The following is an 11359-nucleotide window of genomic DNA, read 5'->3' as shown; positions in this document are numbered from 1 at the left end:
AAACCTTTCATTTCATTACCCCAAAACCCTTTTTACCCACCAAAAACCTTTTTATTTATTTTTTTTTAGTAACAAGTTCGCTTTTTCGTAAAAATCACCTTTTTATGTGACAAAAAAAAATATATATATGATGAAGTCAAAAACAAACAAAAGCTATAAAAGCTTGTTTGGAGAAATACTTCAAAATAAAAAGTCACTAAAAAAAAGGTACTTCACGAAAACCGACGCTTGTTACGATTTTCGCCCTTTTTACTAACCACTAACCAACCACCCACCTTTAAACCCAAGCCTTCACCCAAAAAGTCCTCTTGATATTTACAAAGGTAAAAAGTTAAAAAGGAGGAGGATTGATTGCTTGGCAAGCCTATGGAAGACATAAGTTCCGTGCCGCTCTCGAGTGATTCACTAAAATATACACCTTCGGCCGAGTGTTGAGTGATCTCCCGTGAGGTATGTGAACTTGTATATAAATGGAATTTTAATAAGGCATGCTATGCCCAAATAAGTAATTCATCTTATGAAAAGTTCAAAATAAATCATAACGAATAGGATTGTAAATAAATAAAAATAAAACCTATAAAAACCTTGGATTCCCGACACTCTAGGACAAGCTAAAAACTTCTCTTCTACCTATTCCATTTGAGAGTGTAAGCCACATTTAAAGAGTTTTGCTTGAGGACAAGCAAAAGTTCAAGTGTGGGGGTATTTGATGTGTGTAAAATGCAACATATAAATCACATCAATTAAGGCATAAAACTAACCCTTTTTTAGTACTAATGTTGGAAAAAGAGTGTTTTTGTCTTCCTTTTGTATTTTCAGGATGAAATGAGCTCAAAATCACAAAAGAAGCAAAAAGACCACTAATTCTACCATAAATACAAGAAAAGGAACAAAAGTAGACTGCCCGGACCCTCAACGGCACCTCCCAAAGCAAAAAGGAAGAAACAGAGTCTGAACACGCCCCGTGTCCAGCGAACACGGGGGCGTGCCCAGGAAGCAGCAGAAAAGACAAACCAGTAGAAGCTTCCATTGCCCACCACGGGGCCGTGTCCAGCGAGCACGGGGGCGTGGTGAAAGTACAACAGGCGCATTAATTGTAATTCGCAATTACAATTAATGAGGAGAGAGAGTGTCAGGCGGGCACGGGGCCGTGTCCAGCGGACACGGGGCCGTGTCCAGCCTTCTGTTCAGCCTATAAATAGAGGAGCTTGGCTTCATTCTCTCTCATCCCTTGGCACACCACCTCTCTCACACCTCATCCACCACCCACCACCACCATAACACCATCATCCACCACCATCATCCATTGTCCATCGTAGAGTGTGTGAGTCGTCTCGGGATCCAAGATTGATCGTAAGAGTTCTTGACAATCAAGGCCATGTTTGCCTAAGTCTCTTACATCACTTGGTGAAGACAAGTGTTTAGTATAATACTTTTTATTTTTAATCTTTTGCACTTTTTATTTGGTTTTGTATTAATGACTTTAATAACTAGTTACTTATGTTGAAGGTGATCTTTCCTTATCGTTTGTCCGTGGTGTCTTGGCATTATTTTACTGTCTATATAAAATAAAAGATTTTCACCATTCATATCTCCACGGTCTATATGGAGGTATGTTGGCTACCTGGTCGGGGGTTAAGGGAACGGTTTGGTAAGGGTCTTGCCCTTGTTCAGCGTTTAGAGGTCCTGCTTGGGACCTGGGTCAAATTTAGTAGGATCTCCTTCAATGCCCATAGGTATTGGATGGCGGGGATCCAAACTCTTTGACCCCCTCATAAGTTAACTACTATTAATACTATAACCCGGCTATTTAGGACTGTATCCCTGCTGACTCAGACTACTTAGCCGAGGGTAACGTCACCGCCAGAAGCGGGGCCTACCACAATTTGCATTAATAACTTAATTCATTATCTTTCAATAATCCGACCCTTTAGGATTGTATCCTTGCTGACTCAAACTACTGGGTTGAGGGTAACGTCGCCTTCAAAAGAGGGGCCTACTACAATAACTAAGATAATCTCTTAAACAAGTGCAAAAGTGCGAAAATAATCAAAGGTTATACTAATACACGTGTCGGATCCAAGTGATTCATCTTGTCTATCTGTTTTTATTTTATTTTTATTTTTCAGCATTTAGTTAGTTTTTATTTTTCTTAGTTTAAAATCATTTTTCTAACCTTTTTGATTTGATTAGACGTTGAGGATAAACCAGTATTAAAAGCTCTTGTGTCCTTGGACGACCTCGGTATCTTACCAACACTATACTACGTCCACGATGGGTGCACTTGCCCATATGTGTGTTTAGTGTTAGTAAATATCGTGTTTTATAAATTTAAAACTTGGCTAAAAGTGTAAAAAGGGCTTAAATATATATCTAAAAACATATACACACTCACGCACATCAACCAACTTGTTATTACAAATAAACATACAACTTTATTACGGAAAATACCATCATGTGCAAAAAGTCATGTAAGTTCCCCAGAGCTAGTTGTTTAGGAGGTTGTAGGGGTACTAAACTTGTGTGCTAAGCGAACTATCACGTTCACTCGAAACACTTCTCATTGTAGGTCCAAATTCCTCAGCATCATATTTCAGAGATATACATTTTGATGATTCATAAAATTCGACACTAAATGCAGGTGATTATTTGCGCCCTATCACTTGCACGTGAGCCAAATTGTGAGTCAAACTGTGAGCCAAACTGAAAAAAAGAGTAATTTTAACCGACTGTTCGAACAACATAGCCTTTAAATTATTAATTAAGTATATTAGGAATAATACACTGACCATATATTGTATTTGCCGACTGCTGCTTGTACCTGAACCCGAGCTAACAACTCAATTCGCAAAAAGCCACCAATGCAGACTACACGCTCAGGCAACTTGAACCTTTGTAAGTGATTTTTCTGTTGCCATAAAGTTTGTTCATGAATATATCAAAAGATAGATATATACACAACTGCAAAATGGTGTAAGAGTGTAAGCATATTGTTTAACATGGTAGGACGACTACCCTGGTTGGTTGGGTAAAAAAGGGTCAAAATGGGTTATGGTCAAAACAGGAGGGCTGCCCGGGCCGGGTTGTGTTATAGCATGACATTTTCGACAGATTTCTAAGATTTGATTGTAATAAATAAATTATTTGATTAATGAATGCTTTTTAATATAGTATCATAAAAAGCACTTTTTAGTTTATATGACCCTTTTGATCTGTTACACATAAACATAGCCCAAACTGACTTGTTTATAAGAACATATGACAAAAATGGCACCTATACTATACTTTCATATTTGGATAACTATTTTTAAATAAATTTTAAAACATGTAGATAAATGATATCTTAGTTTCAGTAAACATTTTTTTTTTTGCATATATGGCATCTTCAGATGACTTTCTACCCATTTGACACGTATCGTTTTTAGCAGAATTATGTTTTCTTAACCCCTTTTGAGATAAAAACATAACCTAAATCAACCCATTAAGAAATAAACAGGCTGTAATTGTTAAATCAGCATTTGAATAACTGCAAACCTTTCCAGAGCAAAGCACCAAACACCTAATCCTTTCTTCAAGATCCGACTAATCGTTTTGGTCCTTAGTGAGTCGTTTAAATTTGGTCCCTTATTTAACAAAGCCAAGTGACCTTGAAGTCTTAAACATCATCAAACTCAGATAAATTCGACTTGCAGTCTTTTTGACGAAGCAAATTTTTAGACATTACGATAAGCAGCTTACGAAATTCCCTATGCAGCTCAAAAACAACAATTAAATGTAAGCTACATTAATCTTGGTAAGGTACCTTCTTTTGACCACAACTTATATTTCCTCAAGAAGTCAGTGTAATCTAGCAATTCAAAATACTTCTGTGTTGATGCCAGTGCGAGTGGTGGACTCGCAGATGCAATTGAAAAATGAAGGCCACATCTTTGACCCACTTGAAATACAAAAGCAATCTGTGATGCCGCTAGTACGTGCTCCTAGTGTAAATACTGAACTCATTTTAGAAAAATCAGTTGACTTTATAAATAATCGCCTACATTAATAAGCCGATCTAAATTGTGTGCACTATTAAATAAGCTTTGAGAGACTTTTGGCCCATTTGAACCATTTGAGTTTTCTTTTTAATCTTTAGCTAAATCTTTCTATTTGACATGTTAGAGAAAAGATGTAACCCGATTATCCATTCAATAAAAAGTGAATCAAAATTAGAGAAAGTAAAGGCTGCATATTAAACCCAATTGCCCATAAATACCAGCAATCAATGCAGCTCCAGCTGCAAACGAACTGTAGGCAGAAGCCCGTGCCACTGCATGAACATACTCCAAATCAGCACCACCTCCTGATGAACCCTTTCGACTTCTAGGCATCTTAGAGTAATCCAACTGCCAACTATTGATCACCATTAACACATTAGATTGTTTGACGAACAACATGAATAGGTATAAAACAATTTGTTTACGTTGAGAAAGAAAACCAAAGATTATAGGCGAATAAGTTACTTTACATAGATGTTTTCAAATCATCTTTTGGGTTGCCTAAACTCTACAGATTTAACTTCCTTCCTATTTCAATTTCAATTGACCCACTAAAACAGAAGCAACGACCACATACAGAACAAAGCAATTAAAACTGACTCGAAGGCTGCTTAGAGACAGAGAAACTGTAGAACATGAGGCCCAAATGTAAACGCAGCCGGCTCATAACTGCTATCTAAACCAAAGCACTCGGGTTCAAACCCATCCATGCATTTTTTTGTTACAGATTCGATTTTAGGTAACTTTCATTCACACCCACTAATTTGTTTTAAGTAATCCAAAAAACTAATAAAAATTTAATCTGATGAAAATTACCATGATCTTTGGTAATTACTTTATATCTATAAATGAATTCACTACTAACACATGCTAGATAGCCTAACAGCATCAATGCTACATCACTCAAAAAATTAAACAGAGAACTAAAATTAAGCTAAATATCTAGAGTCTATTAAGAAAAAAGTTAGAGTTGACAAAGAATTTGTTCACCCCCAAATTTTTACACAACGAACCTCAAATGCATACACTCAAGGCTAAAGATTTGGAATCCCCAAAAGTCAAAGTAAGAAACAAATTTACCAAGACTGAAGCACAACAAAGTAGTTTTAGATTCCCCGTATTACCTGTTACAATGCACAAACTTGGAAGCTTGGTACATGCTCGTGTAAACTACACTACATTAGTATGTCGGACTTGCCTGAACATAATAAATCTTACTAAATGTCACATGTAAGGAAAAAAACAATAATACAGTTTGCAAAGAAAATTAGGGAAGACCAAATGGTACCGGGTACCGGTACCAAATTTACCTAACCGCGTACATTTTCGATACCGACATTTGACGTTTTTGGTACCGATTTTTATCCTCAATACCGGTACCGAACCGTACCGGGTATATTCCGTACCGGTACCCATTTTAGGGGATTTTCGGTACCGGTTGGTTCCAAGCTCATCCTTAAAGAAAATGTAGTCGAACAATGCAAAAAAGAAAAAGTATATATATACTGACCTCAAGAATCAAAATATAAACTTCCTCGGCAAGTACTTTTTGCAAAATCTTTGTTTAAGCATTCAGTTTTTAGTATCTTTATAGCCACTTCTTAAGTATGATATGTACCTTTGTATCTGCATCAATTAATGAAATTCAGATTATTATGTTACTTTTTACAAACATACTCATTCCTAAACACTCTTATACTACTCATAAGTACACAATTATTAGAAATTAGAAAGCAAGTGCATCATACCAGATATGTGATTCCCAACGACCAGTACGCCGATAAAACGTCACATCGCGATACTGTGAGCTTCGAGACCTCAGTCCACGTCGACTTTTCTTCGCCTGCCGAAGCGGCGACACCGACAGATTCTGCAACGCTTAAGCAGGCTCCGGAACCGCCATCTTGCGAAATAAGATTACAGGGGTGTGTGTATAGAATCACCCATATTTTTTTATTATAACACCAACATAAAACGGTTAACGAACATGCCAGGATTTGCGAACTGACCAAGGGATTAATTGGAAATAATTGAAAAGTTGAAAGTCAGACTTGGCCCATTTCAACCTATACTCATGATGACCCGGTTCAAAATAAATCTCAGTAAGTCCAATAATCAAATCAATATAAAGCACTTCATAAGTGACATCTAATATAAAGTAACAATTGTTCACGTGAGGCAAAAGTGAACCCATTAATGTTGAGCAGAGAGCAATTAAAAGACCTATGGTTATCATATACATGTGAAAAAATATTATTCATAGGAAACAAACAAAACATTTGTAGAACTATAAATAAGACGCGAGAAAAATAATTAAATGAACTTATGTACTTACTCGGCCAATTGAATACCATAGCTAGCAAATGCAGAAGACGTAGGGGTGTCGGGATCCATTGCTTTATCATGTACTAAACCAACAATAACCACCGACCAACTTGTACCTCTGAAGAACCATGATACTTGAGCTGAAAAAAGGAGAGTAAATTAGACCTGATAACCCAATATTTAAAGAATGCCCTAATATATTAAAAAAAGTGTGAATTTACAGGTGGTGATGGAAGAACCCGGCTAACTTCACATGTAGGTGAAAGGTAAATTACACACAAAAAATCACTTTTAAGTACCACTTAATGAACATAAATCAAACAAAAAATATTATTAGTTTTGTGAATCTATCTCTTTGGCTAGAGAATTGGTTGTTTAAGCGTCTAGAGAATTGGTTGTTTAAGCGGCAAAATGATTTATATGGAAACTCACTCAATTCTCAATCACAGTTATAAATCTTCTCCAATACGTTTCATTCAATTTTGAAACCACTGATATGCTTTTCATATAGAAACCGCAATCAGTCATCAATTACTTGAAAATCTTCTACAAAACTATGAATAGTTTCCAATTTTATCGCCTATAAACAGTTTATTATGTTTAATTGGAGAATTCAAATGTGAATTGTGTATGCATACCTGATGATCTTTCACAAAATCGGCGGAGAAAATACATATGAACCTGGAACCAATGAACAATGTGTTAACATACGGATCAAATATAAAATATATAATACAACCAATAACACAAACATTGTATAAACAGATTCAAAATAAAATTACCGAACATAAAATATTCATTGTATTTCCCATTCTAAAAAATCCCTGCTTTGAATCAAAACTTTAATGAAATGGAACTCCGATTTCACAATTCTAAATTAGAGTCATAAAAAATATTTGTTTCAAAACAAAACATCCTAACCTTTAACATTGTACCGACATTCATCATAATCGTAGCCAGAACCACCACCACCGTCATCTCTATTATCATCAGCCATCACCACCAGTTACAGAGGAAACCCTAGCTGACCGGAATCCTTTGAGAGAAGAATCGACAACCTGAAATATATAATCAGATCTAGGGTTTTTGTATATGAGATGAAAAATGAAAACCCCAACAATAGTTGATCGCCGTTATAGAAGTGAGAAATCCGGTGAGTTACTTTCTGGAATGTAGATGATTCTTAACATTTAGGGTTTTTTGATTTGAAATAGAAACCAATTCATAATTTTGGCAAGATTAATTGATTGGAAAGAAAAAAGCATTTAATACGTATTCAAAAGAAATTGCAAAGAAAGGAGAATGAAGGAAATGAAATTGGCGCACAAAATGAATTATTAGCCTTTAGAGCATGTCCACATCATCAAAATGATTGGCTAAGATTAAACCTTGTGGCCTAAGAGAATTCATTTAGTATAATAGATAGATTATTATTATTATTAATTAATTAGTTAAATCAATCTATAATGAAGAATGCTTTCAAACCGTAAAAAGAACTTTTCAATCTATTATGTTCTTCATCAGGGCTGGCCCACAGCTAGCGTGGGTACGTGACCATTCAAAAATGTTTTTGAGCCTTTTCAAAATTTTGGATTTATGATTTTGTGGCCTAATTTGTCAATCTATTTATACTTTCTATAAAAGGAGAAATCCCAATGACATAAAAAAACTGACGTGTCAGCAGGAGAGCATGTCCAACAAGGCTTTTCTTATGTAATTATTACATTATAAAGCCTAATATTAAAAGACTTAAAAATTCAAAGGTGACCCACATTTATATTCCAAAGGCCTGCCATCAAACCACTGCCTTAAACCTCTGACGATCAAAATCCTGGCTCCATATTCAATTCAAAATTTTATAATCAAACATCTGTTCCCAGTTCAAAATTCTGGCTCCACACTTTCATCTCTCCCTCAAATCCAGTTCCTTCAACATCTGCCCTCAACATTTTATAATCAAACATCTGTTCCCAATTCAAAATTCTGGCTCCATATTCAAAATTCAAAATTCAAATCATATATTCTAATCCTATAAATAAGACATAATTATCTGGTTCCACATTCAAATCTCTCTTGCTGATATCTGCGAGCGTGTCTCTCTCTCTCTCTCAAATGCATCTTTCTCGTGATTCAGCCGCTATTCTCCGATTACACTTCTTTGTTCGAATGTTTGATGATTTTGTTTACATGTTATCGTTCCAGTATCATTGTTCCAACATCGTCGTTTCAATGAAGCTTCCCATCACACATCAACCTTTCAATATCGAAGTTGTAGTATAATTGTTGCAACATCGTGAAAGGTTGCATGTGTTACCTTCTTTGATGGTAACAAAAATTAAGTTGTTCAAGACAAATTTATCAAAAAAACCCTTAAAAATATCAGTTAAAAGGCACTAAAGCTGAAATCATTTATAAAAACAAATTCACTACCAAAGATATAACTCAAATTTTAAATATGATACAAAATCTAAAATGAAACAGAAATAAAAGCTAACACGTTTAAATCAAACACATCTCTTACTTATTGTTCGAAATAACCCATGTAGTGGCCTACGGGCTATGGATCATTGAAGTAACTTTCCCAATATGACATAGTTGGTAACAATTACTTGTTGGAAGCAATTGTGAATAATGATTAGTTAAAGGGGCAATTATGATTTCCCTTTAGATGCCTATTAATTGTGGAAGGCTTAGACTATGCGTAGTGCTAAGCCAAGTAAAATACCATTTTTCGTCACGTGTTGTTCACAAGGTCATTTAACTAGGTTAGATGGTGTAACGGTTCACACCCTTCATTAAGTACTATTCAAACCAATACCCACTTTATATACACATTCACTCTCTCTCTCATCCAAAACAACCAATCTCTCTTTCTCTTCAACTCATGGCCACAACAACGAGACAATGACCAAAATTGCATTTACCAAGTGGGTGTGGGGGGGGGGGGGTTTCGTGGTGTCCTTGTAGTTGGCCCAACCATGAGCTACTATGCTCAGTCTTATAGAAATTAGTAACTAGTGATCATAATTGAGGCACCATTAACAATATTCCAAAGTATTATCCATTTGATTGAGGCATTATAACGAGAATTACTATAAGGGTACGTTTGGTATGGGGTAATGGAATAGACGGTGGAATGGAATGGACGAGGTAATGGAATGGATAAGAAAATGGAATTGATCATTACCATTCCATGTATTGTTTGGTTACCATGTGAAAATGGAATGAATCATTACCTTTGTTGTTTGGTTGGCAAGAAAAAAGGAAGGAATAAAATCGGATAGTGGTGGTCAGTGGTGGGCAATGATGGTGGGTGGTGATAGGTGGCAGTTGTACCGGTGACGATGGGTGGCGGCGGTGGTAGGTTGTGATAGCTGCAGTGGTGGTGGGTGACGACGAGGAGGGTGGCGGCGATGGCGGCGGCAATGACGGTGGCGGTGGCGATGATGGTGCGGCGGTGGTCGGAGGTGGTAGTAATGTCGACGATGGGTGGTGGCGGCAGCGGTGGCGGAGGTGGGTGGCGGCGTTGATCGGAGGTGGGCAACGACGATGGTGGGTGGTGGTGGTAGACGTGGGTGGTGGCGGTGATCGAAAGTGGCAACGACGGTGGTGGTGGAAGTGGGTGGCGGTAGTGATCGGAGGTGGCAGTGGCGACGATGGGTGGCGGCGGTGGTGGTGGTGGGAACGGAGGTGGGTGGCGGCGGGTGCGGTAGCGAAGGTGGCGGGTTGGGCGGTGGTGGCGGCGATGGTTGCAGTGGCAGTGGTGGTGTCGTCAGTGGGTGGCGGTGGTGGTCGGAGTTGGCGGCGGTGGCATTGGTAGCGGTGACGGCGATGGGTGGTGGTGGTGGTGTGTGACGACGACAGGCGGCGGTGGTGGATGGTGGTTGTGGTGGGTGGGCCTGGCAACAGTGGTGGGTTGTGGTGTTGTTAATAATGGGCGAAAAGGGAATGGAATGGAAAAAAATAGGAGGGACGGATAGAATGATTTTGAGGGGAATAGAATGCATTTTGGAATGGACGATTCCATTCCATCGACCAACCAAATACTCTTTTTCTCATTCCCTCGCAATGGTCCATTGCATTCCACCTCTCATTCCTGCATACTAAACACTACCTAAGTGATTTATCATCATAAAAGATCATGGTTCCCACAAGTAAGTGTCACTATATTTTATGCTTAATTACGTTATTGATTGAATAATATGATTAGGGTTCTATATTTTTTTCAATAGACACTTGTTACATACATATTAATCTAAGGAAAAAAAGTATAGTTTTGAACAATTTTTTGCATTCCATCCGATTCATTAAAATCATCATTCCCTATTATTTGAGTTAGTGGAAAAGAGGGAAAGATAACAGTTAAAAAGAATAAAGAAGTGTTATTTAATTTAAGAATAAATGTGGTTTTTTTAGACTAGATTGAACAAATTTAATAAGACCATCCGTAGTGGAAAGGATTTTGAGCGTTTTCTCCTTAAAAAACACCCCTTCACGACCTACATACCGTTCCCACGGGCGTTTTTTTTTTCCAAAAAAATGGCAGAGGCGTTTGATTTAAAACACCTAAATTTGCGTGGTGATCGAGAAAGGACCGTTGGCTCCAACAGTAATAAAACAATTTTTTTCTTATTTTTAATCTATTTTTTACCTATAAAAATGTCACTTTCCACTCCAATTTTTATAAACTTTACACTCTTCTCTTCAATACTTCTTTACATTTTATAAAAAATATTTCATGAATCCCTTCCGACCCCATTTCGGTGTTCTGTCTAAACCCGACAACCAAACTTTATATCGTCTGAACACCACCCAACCGCATAATGAATTGGAATGGTATTTCTAGTTGTCCACTTAAATCCATATCAATACAATTTAATTTTGCGTTTTCATTTTTTTTTTTGTGAATATAAAGTGAATATGAACGCTGATTTTTTGTCTAAAAGTAATGAGACATATTTTATACATAAAAAAACTAAAATCTATAAGTAACTTCG

The 11359-nt window shown here is 37.0% G+C and overlaps 1 protein-coding gene across 1 annotated transcript; it reads right to left on the bottom strand.

Moving 5' to 3' along the window:
• Window positions 1-9652: 9652 nt before the first annotated feature.
• On the bottom strand, window positions 9653-10369 carry LOC110876510 (extensin-like). Its single transcript, XM_022124681.1, has one exon. It carries the CDS (start codon window positions 10367-10369, stop codon window positions 9653-9655), a length of 717 nt encoding a protein of 238 aa, XP_021980373.1.
• Between the last annotated feature and the right edge of the window lie 990 nt (window positions 10370-11359).

Source organism: Helianthus annuus, chromosome 9 (genome assembly GCF_002127325.2).
Source record: "Helianthus annuus cultivar XRQ/B chromosome 9, HanXRQr2.0-SUNRISE, whole genome shotgun sequence".
Taxonomy (NCBI): Eukaryota; Viridiplantae; Streptophyta; class Magnoliopsida; order Asterales; family Asteraceae; genus Helianthus; species Helianthus annuus.
This window is presented reverse-complemented; position numbering and strand designations above follow the sequence as displayed.